This window comes from Drosophila gunungcola, unplaced genomic scaffold (assembly GCF_025200985.1).
Source record: "Drosophila gunungcola strain Sukarami unplaced genomic scaffold, Dgunungcola_SK_2 000073F, whole genome shotgun sequence".
Classification (NCBI taxonomy): domain Eukaryota; kingdom Metazoa; phylum Arthropoda; class Insecta; order Diptera; family Drosophilidae; genus Drosophila; species Drosophila gunungcola.
Window position 1 is genome coordinate 197,720 of NW_026453236.1, and position 21,013 is coordinate 218,732.

The window sequence follows — 21,013 nt, forward strand, 5'->3', positions numbered from 1 at the left end:
CGGCCGAGGGTCAAGTCGGCGAATAAAAGATCACTGCATACTCCCAATCTTTCTGTGCGTTTTCACTAGTATATATAAAATTGGTGGGACGAACACTCACATCTTCTGAGCTAGCCGCACGACATTCGTAGCGAGCAGAGAACAAAGAAAAACAGTTCGTTACATCTGGCGCCCAACGTGATTGTCCTGACAGTGAAAATACAGCAATAAACAGAAATGGGGAAAAATTGGATCTATCTCCTCAAGAAAGAGGATTTCCCAAAGGTGGCAGCCAAGCTTGGCATCATCCTGGAGGGCAAGTCGGACGACATGCGAAAAGCCCTTTCAGAGTATGTTACGAAGACACAAAACGACCCAGGAATGGCGGAAATTTGGGCTGAGCTGGAGGAATTGTACGACAAACCAGGCCCGAGCGGCAAGTTGCAAATCCCAGATGCCGAACAGCTCATAGCTAGCCTGGGCGTGGAGAGCATGAAGGAGGCAGGAAGATCCAGGGGCCCAAGCCAAGAAAGAAGAACAGAACAGCAAAGGCCTAGCGCACCAGACTATGCAAATGTCGCAAAGCAAGTCAGGGAATGGTCGTTCAAGTTTGACGGCACGGAGAAACCACTGGAGTTTCTGGAACAAGTGGAATGGTCAGCAAGCACATACGGTTTGAACCTGAACCTCATTCCCCGAGCCATGCCTGAATTGCTGCAAGGCAAGGCCCTAAAATGGTTCATATCAAACAATAAACACTGGAGGACATGGGGAGAGTTCAGCGAAAGTTTTCAAACGTATTTCCTGCCAAGCGGTTTCTTCTCAAAGCTCGCAGATCAGGTCAAACAAAGGAAACAGGGCTTTAGAGAGTCGTTCAAGGACTATATGGTTGACATACAGACTATGATGAGACCACTCGGCTACTCCCCAAAGGAAACACTCGAGTAGATAAACGAAAACTGCACGCCTGACCTGAGGATTTCCCTGAGGACGTATAAGATAGATCTAGAGTCTCTAATGGTGCTGGCTGACGAGTATGAAGAACTCGAGAAAGAGCGAGAAGCATTTATTCAAGAAAACAAATTCTCGCGAAGCAAAGCAACAGCACCACAACAAGTCACGTGTAGAAGGTGCGAAGAAGAAGGCGGACACCAAGCACCTATCGACGGTCCAAGCCAATGGACTCCAAACACCTACAACCACCAGAGCACGTTATGGAGGCCACCCAATACCAATCAGAGACCACCCAGCGCAGCACCAAGAGCCCACAGGTCACAGACACACATCGTGAACCCACACGAAGCTTGTAGACGGTGTGGCTGGTCACGGACATTGAAAAGAGGATGCCAAAACCAGCGGCTGCTTTTCTGCTGGACTTGCGGCAAGGTGGGGGTTAGGAGTGTAGAGTGCTGCCAGAGATCGGGAAATGGCCCGCGATTCCAGCCGCAGAGAGGCGATCAGGGGTCGCAAGGTGTTGTCTCTCCAAACTAACTGGCGAATTAATCGAAGAAGAGCAGCAGCTATCCGCAGCTGTACAGATTGGCAGAACCTCACACAAAGCCACAATCGACACCGGAGCAACAGCGAGCTTTATAAGCGAGGAGCTGGCGGAAATACTGGCTGCTTATGGAAAGATTACAAGGACGAGAAGGCAAGTTAGGTTGGCAGATGGCAGGTGCAGCGGAATAAACACGCAGCTCGAGGTGGAAATCGAATTCGGCAATAAGCGATTGCCCATGAGCCTGCTGATCCTACCAGGAGTGGTAGACTCGCTGGTGCTTGGATGGAATTTCCTCACAGGAGTCGGCGCCGAAATAAGGTGTGCCGGACATACAGTGGTGATCCCAGAAAAAAGAAGGCACAACGGGTGGTTGTGGCAGTGGTGCAAACCAACTCTGAGGAACACGACGTCATGGTGAAGAAAAAGACAGGTCAGTGGAGGCTTTGTGTCGACTTTAGACAGATCAATGACAAATCCATCAAAGATGCTTATCCGATGCCAAGGATAAATTACATATTGGACCAGTTGAGGGAGGCGAGGTATATAAGCAGTCTGGATTTGAAAGATGGATACTGGCAAATTCCTCTGGAAGAAAATAGCAGGCCATTCACGTCGTTTACAGTGCCAGGAAAGGAGCTTTTCCAGTGGAAAGTAATGCCATTTGGCTTACACTCCGCCTCGGCGACTTTCTAGAGAGCACTGGACCAGGTAATTGGACCGGAGATGTCACCACACGCGTTTGCATACTAAGACGAAATCATCGAGATCGGACGCACACTGGAAGAACACAGTAGGAACCTGAGAGAAGTTTTCCGACGCCTTAAACAGGCAAACCTGAGGATAAATCCCGAAAAATGTCATTTCTTCAAAAGCGAACTGCTTTACCTGGGACACCGCGTTACGAACCAAGGAATCGGCACTGATCCCGAAAAAGTAGCAGCCATAGCCGAGCTGGAACCACCCACAAGCATCCGGGAACTGCGCCAATATTTGGGCGTAGCATCGTGGTACAGGCGATTCGTGCCCGACTTTGCGCGAATAGTAAAACCACTAAATGATCTATTGCGGGAAGGCACGAAATGGACATGGAATTCAGAGCACCAGCAAGCATTCGAGGAGGTGAAGGCAAGGCTAGTGGCCGATCCTGTTCTGGCATGCCCAGCCTTCGATAAACCATTCGTACTGCAGACGGACGCAAGCGATTATGGTATAGGGGCAGTCCTGACGCAGGAAACTGAAAGCGGCGAAAAGGTCATTTCATATTCAAGCCGGACCCTGAATGGCGCGGAAAAGAACTATTCAACCAGCGAAAAGGAATGCCTGGCAATCGTGTGGGCAATCCGGAAGCTCAAACCACACTTGGAAGGATACCACTTCAAAGTGGTGACGGACCATATGGCGCTTAAATGGTTGAACAGCATCGAAAGTCCCTCAGGGAAAATAGAGGTGGGCCCTGGAGCTGCAGCAGTATGATTTTGAAATATCATACAGGAAGGGGCAGCTTAACGTGGTCGCTGATGCACTCTCAAGACAGCCTCTGCCAGAAGCCTTTAGGCTAGCCCAGGAAGCTCCGGAGGACACGCAGGGAACATGCAGTTGGATCAAGGATATGTGTGAGAAGATTAACACACAGCCACAGAAGTTTCCGGACTACCTCATGGAGGGAGGCGCATTATACAGGCATATCCCGCACAGAGCAGGCAGCGAAGACGTGGTGGCATGGAAGCTCTGTGTTCCACGGGGGCTAAGGGATACATTGTTGAAGGAGAATCACGACTCACCAGCCGCTGGACACGTGGGAAGTCGGAAAACTATTGCAAGGCTGGCGGCTCGATATTACTGGCCAGGAATGCATAGGGACGCCCGAGCCCACGTACAGAAATGCGAGACTTGCCTTAAATACAAGCCGAAACAGATGCAGGCAGCTGGGAAAATGCTGACGCAGATACCCAAAGAACCATGGGCAACTGTATGTGCAGACTTTGTCGGACCATTGCCCAGATCGAAGCATGGCAACCAGATGCTGCTAGTGCTGATAGATAAGTTTTCAAAGTGGACAGAGTTGGTGCCACTGCGAGCAGCAACAGCAGAAACACTTCAAAGGGCGTTCCGAGAAAGAGTCATCGCTAGGTTCGGAGCCCCAAAGGTGGTAATAACGGACAATGAAGTTCAGTTTGCCAGCCGCGCATTCAAAAAATTTCTCAACGAAATGGGCATTAAGCAACAATTCACAGCACCATATACACCGCAGGAGAATCCAACGGAAAGAGCAAACCGAACAGTTAAAACCATGATAGCGCAGTTTGCGGGACAGAACCAGAGGAATTGGGACGAGAAGTGGCCGGAGATTATGCTAGCGGTAAACTCAAGTACGTCGGAATCAACAGGATACTCCCCGTGTTTCCTCACGCAGGCTCGAGAGCCTCGACTGCCCAGCGCCCTGTACGACAGGGAAACCATCGGCACAGGAAAGCAAACGGAAACACCTGAAGATAAGGCCAATAAGATGAAGGAGATTTTCGAAATTGTGCGCCGGAACATGGAGAAAGCTGCTCAGGACCAAGCCAGGCAGTACAATCTACGAAGGAGGCAATGGAATCCAACAATAGGGGACACGGTCTGGGCGAAGGAGCACCAGATTTTGATCACACGAGCAAAAAGTGCGGACTATATCGTCGGGCACAAGTACCACAGTCTATATAGAACGCAGGAAACAGGGAGGCACAGTGACCCAGACAACGAGGCAAACAGATTCTGCGTCGGGCATGAAGCCAGAGTCATCCGTTAATACGCCGCGAAGAATAAGGTGATGCACAGGAAAAGAAACCGAAAAGACCGCAGGCCAACAACAATCCGTAGCGTCGGCAGACTCTGTACGAATCGAGAAAGACCACGACCAGATCTTTGTTTCCCGAGGAAAGAGGGGAGACGGTACAGCTCGAGAGCTTTACCGTAGCATGCCTGAAAAAGAAAATAAGTAAACATGAAATAGATAGGAAATTGCGCTTACCAAAGCATTGTGCGAAGTCACTATAAACAAGGGATGGGGGCACTTCGATTCATGGCGGCCGATTGGCACTAGACGATAGTGTCGATCGGTGGGCACATGTCAATGGAAATATCGACACAAGGAGTCACGCTGTGGAACATCGATAACTTTGGGTGGCAACGCCACGTTGGGTCACGGAACCGATAACAACTGGAGACCGATCGATTTGGCGGAGAGTGACCAAACAACAGAGAGTCACACGAGAGAATAGCAAGCAAGTAAAGCAGTGCGGAGTCATTAAGGAAACAAGATCGCTACGTCGAGACGTTCGGGACTTAGAGCTAAAGTATCCGAATTGAGACACAGGTAGCTGAGGTCCTAACGACATCACACGGCTAAGTCCAGGCGCTTTGTCACAACTTCTGTCGCGATTTGAGCTTGGCATCCCACCCGGCGTGTCCGACAAAGTGAACAAATAGAGTCCTTCGACAAAGAACCGTGGGCTCAGAAGGAAAGTTGTCTAGAACTAGCTGCCTGCAGGAGCTGTACAAGTCCGGTGCGACCGGCCGGGACAGAGCAAGGGACAGGAGGCTGCGGCTGCGAAAGGCGTACGCCTTGAGAGCACAGTGCCTGTTCACCGTAGTCTGGGAACGGTGACGCATCCCTAATCCTTGTAGCCCCGCCGAGCCAAGGGCAGCAGAAGACATCGCAAGCCAAACCGGCGAGGGAGACACCATTTTCGGCGAGCCAGCACGATCCAGCGAGACGGTCAACGTGGGAAGGAGACGACGGCAGGACGTAATTCTACATAATCATTACACCACCCCGGCCGAGGGTCAAGTCGGCGAATAAAAGATCACTGCATACTCCCAATCTTTCTGTGCGTTTTCACTAGTATATATAAAATTGGTGGGACGAACACTCACATCTTCTGAGCTAGCCGCACGACATTCGGAGCGAGCAGAGAACAAAGAAAAACAGTTCGTTACATCTGGCGCCCAACGTGATTGTCCTGACAGTGAAAATACAGCAATAAACAGAAATGGGGAAAAAATTGGATCTATCTCCTCGAGAAAGAGGATTTCCCAAAGGTGGCAGCCAAGCTTGGCATCATCCTGGAGGGCAAGTCGGACGACATGCGAAAAGCCCTTTCAGAGTATGTTACGAAAACACAAAACGACCCAGGAATGGCGGAAATTTGGGCTGAGCTGGAGGAATTGTACGACAAGCCAGGCCCGAGCGGCAAGTTGCAAATCCCAGATGCCGAACAGCTCATAGCTAGCCTGGGCGTGGAGAGCATGAAGGAGGCAGGAAGATCCAGGGGCCCAAGCCAAGAAAGAAGAACAGAACAGCAAAGGCCTAGCGCACCAGACTATGCAAATGTCGCAAAGCAAGTCAGGGAATGGTCGTTCAAGTTTGACGGCACGGAGAAACCACTGGAGTTTCTGGAACAAGTGGAATGGTCAGCAAGCACATACGGTTTGAACCTGAACCTCATTCCCCGAGCCATGCCTGAATTGCTGCAAGGCAAGGCCCTAAAATGGTTCATATCAAACAATAAACACTGGAGGACATGGGGAGAGTTCAGCGAAAGTTTTCAAACGTATTTCCTGCCAAGCGGTTTCTTCTCAAAGCTCGCAGATCAGGTCAAACAAAGGAAACAGGGCTTTAGAGAGTCGTTCAAGGACTATATGGTTGACATACAGACTATGATGAGACCACTCGGCTACTCCCCAAAGGAAACACTCGAGTAGATAAACGAAAACTGCACGCCTGACCTGAGGATTTCCCTGAGGACGTATAAGATAGATCTAGAGTCTCTAATGGTGCTGGCTGACGAGTATGAAGAACTCGAGAAAGAGCGAGAAGCATTTATTCAAGAAAACAAATTCTCGCGAAGCAAAGCAACAGCACCACAACAAGTCACGTGTAGAAGGTGCGAAGAAGAAGGCGGACACCAAGCACCTATCGACGGTCCAAGCCAATGGACTCCAAACACCTACAACCACCAGAGCACGTTATGGAGGCCACCCAATACCAATCAGAGACCACCCAGCGCAGCACCAAGAGCCCACAGGTCACAGACACACATCGTGAACCCACACGAAGCTTGTAGACGGTGTGGCGGTCACGGACATTGAAAAGAGGATGCCAAAACCAGCGGCTGCTTTTCTGCTGGACTTGCGGCAAGGTGGGGGTTAGGAGTGTAGAGTGCTGCCAGAGATCGGGAAATGGCCCGCGATTCCAGCCGCAGAGAGGCGAGCAGGGGTCGCAAGGTGTTGTCTCTCCAAACTAACTGGCGAATTAATCGAAGAAGAGCAGCAGCTATCCGCAGCTGTACAGATTGGCAGAACCTCACACAAAGCCACAATCGACACCGGAGCAACAGCGAGCTTTATAAGCGAGGAGCTGGCGGAAATACTGGCTGCTTATGGAAAGATTACAAGGACGAGAAGGCAAGTTAGGTTGGCAGATGGCAGGTGCAGCGGAATAAACACGCAGCTCGAGGTGGAAATCGAATTCGGCAATAAGCGATTGCCCATGAGCCTGCTGATCCTACCAGGAGTGGTAGACTCGCTGGTGCTTGGATGGAATTTCCTCACAGGAGTCGGCGCCGAAATAAGGTGTGCCGGACATACAGTGGTGATCCCAGAAAAAAAAGGCACAACGGGTGGTTGTGGCAGTGGTGCAAACCAACTCTGAGGAACACGACGTCATGGTGAAGAAAAAGACAGGTCAGTGGAGGCTTTGTGTCGACTTTAGACAGATCAATGACAAATCCATCAAAGATGCTTATCCGATGCCAAGGATAAATTACATATTGGACCAGTTGAGGGAGGCGAGGTATATAAGCAGTCTGGATTTGAAAGATGGATACTGGCAAATTCCTCTGGAAGAAAATAGCAGGCCATTCACGTCGTTTACAGTGCCAGGAAAGGAGCTTTTCCAGTGGAAAGTAATGCCATTTGGCTTACACTCCGCCTCGGCGACTTTCTAGAGAGCACTGGACCAGGTAATTGGACCGGAGATGTCACCACACGCGTTTGCATACTAAGACGAAATCATCGAGATCGGACGCACACTGGAAGAACACAGTAGGAACCTGAGAGAAGTTTTCCGACGCCTTAAACAGGCAAACCTGAGGATAAATCCCGAAAAATGTCATTTCTTCAAAAGCGAACTGCTTTACCTGGGACACCGCGTTACGAACCAAGGAATCGGCACTGATCCCGAAAAAGTAGCAGCCATAGCCGAGCTGGAACCACCCACAAGCATCCGGGAACTGCGCCAATATTTGGGCGTAGCATCGTGGTACAGGCGATTCGTGCCCGACTTTGCGCGAATAGTAAAACCACTAAATGATCTATTGCGGGAAGGCACGAAATGGACATGGAATTCAGAGCACCAGCAAGCATTCGAGGAGGTGAAGGCAAGGCTAGTGGCCGATCCTGTTCTGGCATGCCCAGCCTTCGATAAACCATTCGTACTGCAGACGGACGCAAGCGATTATGGTATAGGGGCAGTCCTGACGCAGGAAACTGAAAGCGGCGAAAAGGTCATTTCATATTCAAGCCGGACCCTGAATGGCGCGGAAAAGAACTATTCAACCAGCGAAAAGGAATGCCTGGCAATCGTGTGGGCAATCCGGAAGCTCAAACCACACTTGGAAGGATACCACTTCAAAGTGGTGACGGACCATATGGCGCTTAAATGGTTGAACAGCATCGAAAGTCCCTCAGGGAAAATAGCGAGGTGGGCCCTGGAGCTGCAGCAGTATGATTTTGAAATATCATACAGGAAGGGGCAGCTTAACGTCGCTGGTCGCTGATGCACTCTCAAGACAGCCTCTGCCAGAAGCCTTTAGGCTAGCCCAGGAAGCTCCGGAGGACACGCAGGGAACATGCAGTTGGATCAAGGATATGTGTGAGAAGATTAACACACAGCCACAGAAGTTTCCGGACTACCTCATGGAGGGAGGCGCATTATACAGGCATATCCCGCACAGAGCAGGCAGCGAAGACGTGGTGGCATGGAAGCTCTGTGTTCCACGGGGGCTAAGGGATACAGTGTTGAAGGAGAATCACGACTCACCAGCCGCTGGACACGTGGGAAGTCGGAAAACTATTGCAAGGCTGGCGGCTCGATATTACTGGCCAGGAATGCATAGGGACGCCCGAGCCCACGTACAGAAATGCGAGACTTGCCTTAAATACAAGCCGAAACAGATGCAGGCAGCTGGGAAAATGCTGACGCAGATACCCAAAGAACCATGGGCAACTGTATGTGCAGACTTTGTCGGACCATTGCCCAGATCGAAGCATGGCAACCAGATGCTGCTAGTGCTGATAGATAAGTTTTCAAAGTGGACAGAGTTGGTGCCACTGCGAGCAGCAACAGCAGAAACACTTCAAAGGGCGAAAGAGTCATCGCTAGGTTCAGAGCCCCAAAGGTGGTAATAACGGACAATGGAGTTCAGTTTGCCAGCCGCGCATTCAAAAAATTTCTCAACGAAATGGGCATTAAGCAACAATTCACAGCACCATATACACCGCAGGAGAATCCAACGGAAAGAGCAAACCGAACAGTTAAAACCATGATAGCGCAGTTTGCGGGACAGAACCAGAGGAATTGGGACGAGAAGTGGCCGGAGATTATGCTAGCGGTAAACTCAAGTACGTCGGAATCAACAGGATACTCCCCGTGTTTCCTCACGCAGGCTCGAGAGCCTCGACTGCCCAGCGCCCTGTACGACAGGGAAACCATCGGCACAGGAAAGCAAACGGAAACACCTGAAGATAAGGCCAATAAGATGAAGGAGATTTTCGAAATTGTGCGCCGGAACATGGAGAAAGCTGCTCAGGACCAAGCCAGGCAGTACAATCTACGAAGGAGGCAATGGAATCCAACAATAGGGGACACGGTCTGGGCGAAGGAGCACCAGATTTTGATCACACGAGCAAAAAGTGCGGACTATATCGTCGGGCACAAGTACCACAGTCTATATAGAACGCAGGAAACAGGGAGGCACAGTGACCCAGACAACGAGGCAAACAGATTCTGCGTCGGGCATGAAGCCAGAGTCATCCGTTAATACGCCGCGAAGAATAAGGTGATGCACAGGACAAGAAACCGAAAAGACCGCAGGCCAACAACAATCCGTAGCGTCGGCAGACTCTGTACGAATCGAGAAAGACCACGACCAGATCTTTGTTTCCCGAGGAAAGAGGGGAGACGGTACAGCTCGAGAGCTTTACCGTAGCATGCCTGAAAAAGAAAATAAGTAAACATGAAATAGATAGGAAATTGCGCTTACCAAAGCATTGTGCGAAGTCACTATAAACAAGGGATGGGGGCACTTCGATTCATGGCGGCCGATTGGCACTAGACGATAGTGTCGATCGGTGGGCACAAGATAATGGAAATATCGACACAAGGAGTCACGCTGTGGAACATCGATAACTTTGGGTGGCAACGCCACGTTGGGTCACGGAACCGATAACAACTGGAGACCGATCGATTTGGCGGAGAGTGACCAAACAACAGAGAGTCACACGAGAGAATATCGATAACACCGATAACGACTGGAGACCGATCGGCACGTCGTAGAGTGACCATCCGACGGAGAAGACAAATCACGGAGTTTGAGAAAATTATCGGGAGAAACGTCTGGGCGGGAATTCAAAAATCTACGGGGGAAACGTCTGGGCGGGAATTTAAAATCTACGAGGGAAACGTCTGGGGCGGGAGATTCAAAATCTGCAAGGAGGATCGGCGCTGTGGAACTCAAGAAGGAGCTGTGAGCGTCGTGGGAACCGTCTGGAGGAGCCAGTCGACTAGAAGACTACAAGCAAACGAGGACAAGTACGAGGAGAAGACACGTCGAGGGAAGGAAGTGGAGTATACCAAGGCAGAGAGAACAGCGAGTCTCTTTTTCATTCCCGAAGTAAGGGGAGAATGTGAGGAGTTGAATAACTCCCCACAGGTTAAGAAGCAAGCAGAGTAAGCGCATGCAAGCAGTGGCCTACCAGTTACCAGTTACGCGGCGAATTCGCCCGTAGTAACGGTAGTGCGGAGAGAGAGAGAGTGGTGCACGGAGCACCAGACAAGGACAAGGAGAGTCCGAGAGGGACAGCAATAGAGAGAGCGGCGAAGGGTCGTGTGCAGAAGGAAGTAACGGGACGGCACCGGACTTTGGACCCTGATATTGGTGCCGTGCGCAGAGGGCGAAAGGCGAACGGTAAAACCGTGGACTTTGGACCAGGAGGCAAGGAGACGCCGATAACTATCGGTAAATGGAGGCCTATATAAACCGGCCGAGCGCAGGAAGCTGGATCAGTCGATTTCTACCAAGTCAACAAGTAACAGTCATCAAGTGAACCAGTAACCAGTGAAACAACGTGAAGGAGCAAGTAAAGCAGTGCGGAGTCACAAGGAAACAAGATCGCTACGTCGAGACGTTCGGGACTTAGAGCTTAAGTCTCCGAATTGAGACACAGGTAGCTGAGGTCCTAACGGCATCACACGGCCAAGTCCAGGCGCTTTGTCACAACTTCTGTCGCGATTTGAGCTTGGCATCCCACCCGGCGTGTCCGACAAAGTGAACAAATAGAGTCCTTCGACAAAGAACCGTGGGCTCAGAAGGAAAGTTGTCTAGAACTAGCTGCCTGCAGGAGCTGTACAAGTCCGGTGCGACCGGCCGGGACAGAGCACGGAACAGGAGGCTGCGGCTGCGAAAGGCGTACGCCTTGAGAGCACAGTGCCTGTTCACCGTAGTCTGGGAACGGTGACGCATCCCTAATCCTTGTAGCCCCGCCGAGCCAAGGGCAGCAGAAGACATCGCAAGCCAAACCGGCGAGGGAGACACCATTTTCGGCGAGCCAGCACGATCCAGCGAGACGGTCAACGTGGGAAGGAGACGACGGCAGGACGTAATTCTACATAATCATTACACCACCCCGGCCGAGGGTCACGTCGGCGAATAAAAGATCACTGCATACTCCCAATCTTTCTGTGCGTTTTCACTAGTATATATAAAATTGGTGGGACGAACACTCACATCTTCTGAGCTAGCCGCACGACATTCGTAGCGAGCAGAGAACAAAGAAAAACAGTTCGTTACATCTGGCGCCCAACGTGATTGTCCTGACAGTGAAAATACAGCAATAAACAGAAATGGGGAAAAATTGGATCTATCTCCTCAAGAAAGAGGATTTCCCAAAGGTGGCAGCCAAGCTTGGCATCATCCTGGTGGGCAAGTCGGACGACATGCGAAAAGCCCTTTCAGAGTATGTTACGAAGACACAAAACGACCCAGGAATGGCGGAAATTTGGGCTGAGCTGGAGGAATTGTACGACAAACCAGGCCCGAGCGGCAAGTTGCAAATCCCAGATGCCGAACAGCTCATAGCTAGCCTAGGCGTGGAGAGCATGAAGGAGGCAGGAAGATCCAGGGGCCCAAGCCAAGAAAGAAGAACAGAACAGCAAAGGCCTAGCGCACCAGACTATGCAAATGTCGCAAAGCAAGTCAGGGAATGGTCGTTCAAGTTTGACGGCATGAAGAAACCACTGGAGTTTCTGGAACAAGTGGAATGGTCAGCAAGCACATACGGTTTGAACCTGAACCTCATTCCCCGAGCCATGCCTGAATTGCTGCAAGGCAAGGCCCTAAAATGGTTCATATCAAACAATAAACACTGGAGGACATGGGGAGAGTTCAGCGAAAGTTTTCAAACGTATTTCCTGCCAAGCGGTTTCTTCTCAAAGCTCGCAGATCAGGTCAAACAAAGGAAACAGGGCTTTAGAGAGTCGTTCAAGGACTATATGGTTGACATACAGACTATGATGAGACCACTCGGCTACTCCCCAAAGAAAACACTCGAGTAGATAAACGAAAACTGCACGCCTGACCTGAGGATTTCCCTGAGGACGTATAAGATAGATCTAGAGTCTCTAATGGTGCTGGCTGACGAGTATGAAGAACTCGAGAAAGAGCGAGAAGCATTTATTCAAGAAAACAAATTCTCGCGAAGCAAAGCAACAGCACCACAACAAGTCACGTGTAGAAGGTGCGAAGAAGAAGGCGGACACCAAGCACCTATCGACGGTCCAAGCCAATGGACTCCAAACACCTACAACCACCAGAGCACGTTATGGAGGCCACCCAATACCAATCAGAGACCACACAGCCACAGAAGTTTCCGGACTACCTCATGGAGGGAGGCGCATTATACATCCCGCACAGAGCAGGCAGCGAAGACGTGGTGGCATGGAAGCTCTGTGTTCCACGGGGGCTAAGGGATACAGTGTTGAAGGAGAATCACGACTCACCAGCCGCTGGACACGTGGGAAGTCGGAAAACTATTGCAAGGCTGGCGGCTCGATATTACTGGCCAGGAATGCATAGGGACGCCCGAGCCCACGTACAGAAATGCGAGACTTGCCTTAAATACAAGCCGAAACAGATGCAGGCAGCTGGGAAAATGCTGACGCAGATACCCAAAGAACCATGGGCAACTGTATGTGCAGACTTTGTCGGACCATTGCCCAGATCGAAGCATGGCAACCAGATGCTGCTAGTGCTGATAGATAAGTTTTCAAAGTGGACAGAGTTGGTGCCACTGCGAGCAGCAACAGCAGAAAGACTTCAAAGGGCGTTCCGAGAAAGAGTCATCGCTAGGTTCGGAGCCCCAAAGGTGGTAATAACGGACAATGGAGTTCAGTTTGCCAGCCGCGCATTCAAAAAATTTCTCAACGAAATGGGCATTAAGCAACAATTCACAGCACCATATACACCGCAGGAGAATCCAACGGAAAGAGCAAACCGAACAGTTAAAACCATGATAGCGCAGTTTGCGGGACAGAACCAGAGGAATTGGGACGAGAAGTGGCCGGAGATTATGCTAGCGGTAAACTCAAGTACGTCGGAATCAACAGGATACTCCCCGTGTTTCCTCACGCAGGCTCGAGAGCCTCGACTGCCCAGCGCCCTGTACGACAGGGAAACCATCGGCACAGGAAAGCAAACGGAAACACCTGAAGATAAGGCCAATAAGATGAAGGAGATTTTCGAAATTGTGCGCCGGAACATGGAGAAAGCTGCTCAGGACCAAGCCAGGCAGTACAATCTACGAAGGAGGCAATGGAATCCAACAATAGGGGACACGGTCTGGGCGAAGGAGCACCAGATTTTGATCACACGAGCAAAAAGTGCGGACTATATCGTCGGGCACAAGTACCACAGTCTATATAGAACGCAGGAAACAGGGAGGCACAGTGACCCAGACAACGAGGCAAACAGATTCTGCGTCGGGCATGAAGCCAGAGTCATCCGTTAATACGCCGCGAAGAATAAGGTGATGCACAGGACAAGAAACCGAAAAGACCGCAGGCCAACAACAATCCGTAGCGTCGGCAGACTCTGTACGAATCGAGAAAGACCACGACCAGATCTTTGTTTCCCGAGGAAAGAGGGGAGACGGTACAGCTCGAGAGCTTTACCGTAGCATGCCTGAAAAAAAAAATAAGTAAACATGAAATAGATAGGAAATTGCGCTTACCAAAGCATTGTGCGAAGTCACTATAAACAAGGGATGGGGGCACTTCGATTCATGGCGGCCGATTGGCACTAGACGATAGTGTCGATCGGTGGGCACAAGATAATGGAAATATCGACACAAGGACTCACGCTGTGGAACATCGATAACTTTGGGTGGCAACGCCACGTTGGGTCACGGAACCGATAACAACTGGAGACCGATCGATTTGGCGGAGAGTGACCAAACAACAGAGAGTCACACGAGAGAATATCGATAGCACCGATAACGACTGGAGACCGATCGGCACGTCGTAGAGTGACGGAGATCGAGAAAATCATCGGGGGAAACGTCTGGGCGGGAATTCAAAAATCTACGGGGGAAACGTCTGGGCGGGAATTTAAAATCTACGAGGGAAACGTCTGGGGCGGGAGATTCAAAATCTGCAAGGAGGATCGGCGCTGTGGAACTCAAGAAGGAGCTGTGAGCGTCGTGGGAACCGTCTGGAGGAGCCAGTCGACTAGAAGACTACAAGCAAACGAGGACAAGTACGAGGAGAAGACACGTCGAGGGAAGGAAGTGGAGTATACCAAGGCAGAGAGAACAGCGGGTCTCTTTTTCATTCCCGAAGTAAGGGGAGAATGTGAGGAGTTGAATAACTCCCCACAGGTTAAGAAGCAAGCAGAGTAAACGCATGCAAGCAGTGGCCTACCAGTTACCAGTTACTCGGCGAATTCGCCCGTAGTAACGGTAGTGCGGAGAGAGAGAGAGTGGTGCACGGAGCAGCAGACAAGGACAAGGAGAGTCCGAGAGGGACAGCAATAGAGAGAGCGGCGAAGGGCCGTGGGCAGAAGGAAGTAACGGGACGGCACCGGACTTTGGACCCTGATATTGGTGCCGTGCGCAGAGGGCGAAAGGGCGAACGGTAAAACCGTGGACTTTGGACCAGGAGGCAAGGAGACGCCGATAACTATCGGTAAATGGAGGCCTATATAAACCGGCCGAGCTCAGGAAGCTGGATCAGTCGATTTCTACCAAGTCAACAAGTAACAGTCATCAAGTGAACCAGTAACCAGTGAAACAACGTGAAGGAGCAAGTAAAGCAGTGCGGAGTCATCAAGGAAACAAGATCGCTACGTCGAGACGTTCGGGACTTAGAGCTAAAGTCTCCGAATTGAGACACAGGTAGCTGAGGTCCTAACGGCATCACACGGCTAAGTCCAGGCGCTTTGTCACAACTTCTGTCGCGATTTGAGCTTGGCATCCCACCCGGCGTGTCCGACAAAGTGAACAAATAGAGTCCTTCGACAAAGAACCGTGGGCTCAGAAGGAAAGTTGTCTAGAACTAGCTGCCTGCAGGAGCTGTACAAGTCCGGTGCGACCGGCCGGGACAGAACAAGGGACAGGAGGCTGCGGCTGCGAAAGGCGTACGCCTTGAGAGCACAGTGCCTGTTCACCCTAGTCTGGGAACGGTGACGCATCCCTAATCCTTGTAGCCCCGCCGAGCCAAGGGCAGCAGAAGACATCGCAAGCCAAACCGGCGAGGGAGACACCATTTTCGGCGAGCCAGCACGATCCAGCGAGACGGTCAACGTGGGAAGGAGACGACGGCAGGACGTAATTCTACATAATCATTACACCACCCCGGCCGAGGGTCAAGTCGGCGAATAAAAGATCACTGCATACTCCCAATCTTTCTGTGCGTTTTAACTGGTCAAAAGGGCGGTCACGTATATATAAATTTGGTGGGACGAACACTCACATCTTCTGAGCTAGCCGCACGACATTCGTAGCGAGCAGAGAACAAAGAAAAACAGTTCGTTACACTATCTTGGTTGTGCCACCTATCTTCCCCGTTTTTTTTCCTAATCTCATGTTCCCTATTGCAAGCCATGAAGGCTTCGCCCAAGTTCTGGGGCTTCATAGGCCTTACAATTGATCCTATGGGATCGTTAAGTCCTGTTAAGAATTTGTCCAGACATAGTTGACTAAAAAAACTCCTCTTGTATAGTGTTGCACTAGGGTCATTTTCTTTTAAGGCGAGGTATCCATGTAGTTTTGTTGTAATTCTATAATTTGCTTATGAAATTCCTTAAACGTTAGTCTACCTTGCCTTAAATTCCCTAATGTGGATATAAGAGTTGGTTCTGATAGCGAGTTGCAGTAGTACTGTGTTAAGTTTTTTTTTATTTCATCCCAAATTAATGGGGTGTCATACATTTTAAGCACCTCGTCCGCTTCTCCTATAATTTTATTTCTAATGGCTTTGAGGTAGATGCTGCCCATAGGAGTCTGTTCAGTCCCTCGCAAAAGAAGGATTACATCTTCCACATCGGTTATAAAATGGGCAAGTATATCTGCGCCCCCAGGGAATGTCTGCAATTGTGTAATTGGTTCCGGGATTCTCATTTGGTTGAACAAGTTTATCAAGGGTGGTAAAGGGGGGTTTAAGTTAAACGAACTCCCAGCTGATTGTTGGGGTCCTGGGGGTATATTTAAGTTTGGGTTTGCCATTGTTAATTCTTCCTCGTTATGTTTTTTTATATTAGCTTGCCTGTCTGTTCCTTTTCTACAAATTTTATTTTGATTTTATTAAAATCTCTTTGATAATAAAAATTTTTTCTATTATTGTACTTAAACTGTTTCTCTCTTTATTTTTTTTAGTATTATTTTCCTAGCCGGTCAGTGTTAAAATTTGTATATATGTATGTATGCATTACTCACGTTACCCAGAGTAGGAGGTACATCATTTTTTCTTTCTTTTCTGATTTCCTGGATGAGATCGATGTTATATATTTTAATTGATGTTTGATTTCTTTTGTGTTGATGTATTGTATCCTTTTTATTTTCACAAAAAAAAAAATTTTTTTGTTGCACGAATTTTTTTTGTTCTTTCAGATATATCTTTTCTCCCTTCTTGATTTTCCTTTTTTTTTTTTTTGAGTCTGAATCACAGCTTTTCTCACTTCGTTTTTCTGTCTTATATTTTTTTGTGTAATAATGATAACATTTTTTGGTGATATTTATCGTTGTCGTAAAATTTTTTTAAGAAAACGCACAAACACTAAAAAAATTTCCTTGAAAACTGCACTAATTTTATTTCTTTTAGTATATATATATTTTTTTTTAGTTGTTTGCCACTTGGGTTTTCCGGGGTCGCGGCCACTACCGACTGCGCCAATTAAGGTTCGATTAAAACACGTATACTTGTCAGTTGCGACTTTCAGACTGATTTATTACTTTCAAATTGTCTTAAAAGAAACCTAAGCTCTGTCGCAGCAGAGCAACTAAAATTATTTGGAAATTTAAAAGTTGTCGAATCAATCGGCCAGTTGCCATTCTTGCCGACGCAGCGGCTGGCTTGCATCCGCCCGATGCATGTGTAGCGGTGTCTGCTAGTAGTTGGTGTTGACGCTGCTGGTCAATGCTCCTGTAGCGGTGTCAGCTTTTAGTTGGTGTTGACGCTGCTGGTCAATGCTCGTGTAGCGGTGTCAGCTTGTTTTTGTTGTTGGCGTTGTTGGTCGATGCTCCCGGCAGCTCAGTACGAAATGGAGCTACCCAAGGGTGGATTCATAACTCGCGCGAATCCCAGGCGTAAGAGCCACAACCGACCGAGGGGCGCAGTCGTGTAACGCCCGACACGAATACGCGAAAGATAAACGAATTCGAGGAAATTGTGAAAAAAATTTTTTTTTTAAATGCTTTTAATTAATAAATTAATTAACAGTGTGTAACAATGGAGTTAATACTACTTTGTTATTGAAGAGAATGTAAACATATTTATAACATTTTTGATCAACAGAAAATGATTCTGCTTCGCTGTTCCAATTACAATCAGTGAGGAGAATAACCAAAGATAAACTTAAGACTGGTGTGTCAAAAAAACTATATATATATTTGAAAATCTGTGTCCTTCAACATAGAAAGCATTATCTTTTTTAAACAATTTTGAAATTTTAAATGGGATATTAGGTTTGATGCAACAAATTTTATTCGGCATAGAAATCATAAAATTAAAAAAAGTGTATTGATTAATATTTCCAAATCTATCAGTACATTTTTCTTCTACAGTTTTGTACACAGATAATTTTTTTTCTATTTGTTCCAAAATTTTATTCGGTTTATTGACGCTTCGTGTGACATTTTGTAAGAAATTTTCAAATTTATACGCTGTAAATGAATGTATGCGCCCAAGTTAACGGACGCGATCTGTTAAATGTAACAAATTGTGGACATTATATGTTAATGATTCTTTAGGATATATATTTGTAAAATTTCGGCCGAAGTAATTAACTAATTCACTAATAGTCTGAAGGTGATTTATTTTGGTAAAATGGCAAGAAAGAACAGATCTGTTTCGAAAATGATCATTGCTAATAGGAACCCCTTGAACTTTACTATAAACAGTTTCATGGCTTATACGTTTTCCAACTTGATTGCATTTCATGCAGCCACTAAATGAGTTGGTACCTGGTCTCCCACTTATAAACGATCTTGCGGGGGCATCTTAGATAAAAAACCTTAGTTTTAATACGACACGTTTATCACCAATTTTAAGGGGACAATCAGAGAGTTTTACCAGCTCAGATACAAAATCGCTCAAAGTATCCTAAAATTGTCTAAAAACTGGTATTTGAACTTTTAAAAAACGGTAGTCCGTCAACGTTGACATCTAATTATCTACGAGCTTATTCTTTATAAAATCCAAATAATTTTTAATGCCAATGTGAGTGTAGTGACCAGGTCTAACAGTACGGATAACCGCTTTAGGTAAATTTTAGTTGAGAAGGAACAGCCGAACGAGGAACATCTAGATTCAAAATTTTTTAAAGTGCATCAAGTTGATCTCTAGTAACATTATTACTATGGTACCATCCTAATAGTTTTTCACGCAGATTCGGTTTATTTTCGCAATCAACAAATGCATTATTAAGATCCGCGTCATAGGTATCATATTAAAAAGAATAGCTTGATGCACTTTTATCTGATTCGGGTTCACATAAATTTGGGCATTCATTTCCTAAATTATTTTCTGTATCAAAAGTAAGAGCTCTAGCAGCTGATTGATGAAGCTCTTCCTTTTGTTTTTTCGTTTAACGGTGAATATTTGACCCCGACATTCCCCTCATTTTGAATTATATTAGTTTTATTTATTATGTAAAATATATTTTTTTTTCAATTAAATTATAAAATTTTTTTTATTTATGTTATGTCTAATAATTTAAATTTATGTTTATTTTTCTTAAATTTTTGTTCACTTAATTTGTGTCCTTAGGTCCCCCCTAATAAAACACAATTTGTATGTAGATGTAAGTCCACCCTAGGTAAAAGTAAAAGGAAGAAAGAAAAAAGAGAGGAAACAAATAAACGAAACGAGTTAACAAAACAAAAAAGTTAAATTTATATAAATTACATTTTGTTATGAAATAGTTTTTCTTTAATTAAACGAAAATAATATTTAAAATTCATTAATTAAATTAACACAATTTATGGATATGTATTTTTTATAAAATTGCAGTGTACGCTCAAAAAAAATAATTCTTTTTATTTGTTTGACTTACAGCCTCACACGATTTTAGGAACAATTTGTTTACATTTGTTTTGACCGTACACTGTTTTTAAGACTATTAAAAAGAGTTTATAAATTGAATATTTTTTTGGCACAGGTGGACTTTACATGTTTTTTTTATAGGTCCAGTTTTTTCGTTCACATTATTAGTATTTGTTATGACCGTACACTGTATATAACAGGTATACATCACATATTGTTTTAATAAATCTAGTGTTTGGTTCATGATATTTTATTAACAGTATTGGAACTCCTTTTTCTTTTTAGTTTGCTTATATCAACACTACACTTACTTGAAAATTAAAACCGCATTTGAAAATCAAAATGCAAGTGGCGTGAAATGCAAAAGAAACGAAAAAGACCGCGCGCTTTCTTGCATTTTCCCTTTTGTTCTTGTCGTTTGTTCTGAAGAGTTCCGTTTTGTTCGGTTACTCCTTGTGATTGCAGTGGCGGAGGAGAATATAGCGCCGGCCAATGTAAAATAATAATTCAAATTAAAATCACGCTTTGAAAAGAAATAATGTAATCGTGTATATATCATAAGCTTAAATTAAAATATATATAAAAAACTGTTTCAAATTAATAATTTTCTAATACAATATATAATATATAAAATATTATTATTAATAAAATTAAATATTAATATTTTTTACAGAATTAATTTTAGGTAAAGTTTAACAAGTCATATACCACCAACATAACAATGCGTTCAGATATTGTTTTTAAAGATAAAAAGTGAATATATTTACGCCGCTGCTGTTCTTTAAGAATAATAGATTAAATTCGTTTCCCATTTTCTTGTCCATTCCGAAACAAGACTTATTTTTGCGTTCTTTCGTAAGCGAGGTTTTCGGTGAAAAACACGATCTCAAAAATATCGGACGATCGGCAGCGTTCGGGTTTCAGCTTTTTGTTTGCATTGCAAAAGAAGGCCTTTTATGCATTATAGTAAAAGGGATCATCATTGCAAAAGAAGGCTTTTTTATGCATTGTAGTGGAAGGGACGATTTCACAAAAACTCTTTAGAATGCATAAAAAATGCTTCTTTATAGCTTCTAACATTCTTTTTCGCTTGCAAAGCATGCATGAAAGAACCTTTTTTTATTGGAATGCGTTCTCTAACTTCCGACTGGGATTTCACAAAAACTCTTGAGAATGCATAAACAATGCTTCTTTATAGCTTCTTACATTCTTTTTCGCTTGCAAAGCATGATTGAAAGAAGCTTTTTTTTTTGGAATGCGTTCTCTAACTTCCGACTGGGATGTTTGGGCACCCCCGATTCATTGTAAATGTTTTTTAAATAGTTTTCTTTGTACGTCTTAGAAGTGTGTCATACCCTTACAGAGGGTAATACTAAATTGGGATGAAGTTTGTAACGCAGTGAAGGCCTCCTTCATTTCTGACCCCATCAAGTATATATTCTTGATCAACATGACTAGTC

The 21,013-nt window shown here is 46.4% G+C and overlaps 1 protein-coding gene across 3 annotated transcripts in view; it reads right to left on the minus strand.

Annotated features, from left to right (window-relative positions):
• LOC128264548 (vacuolar protein sorting-associated protein 41 homolog) overlaps positions 1-21,013 on the minus strand; it is a 186,399-nt gene that overhangs the window by 105,156 nt on the left and 60,230 nt on the right. The window contains exons 12-13 of one of the 3 annotated variants that reach the window (XM_053000079.1): positions 19,865-20,005; positions 19,216-19,322 (exon numbers count right to left, since the gene is read on the minus strand). The exons of 1 other annotated variant lie outside the window; for it this stretch is intronic. In XM_053000079.1, the coding sequence (XP_052856039.1) occupies positions 19,872-20,005 (134 nt within the window). In that variant the 3' untranslated portion in view covers positions 19,216-19,322; positions 19,865-19,871. Of the gene's footprint in view, positions 1-19,215; positions 19,323-19,864; positions 20,006-21,013 lie in introns of those variants that run through there. One more of the 3 variants, XR_008268745.1, reaches the window with a different exon arrangement.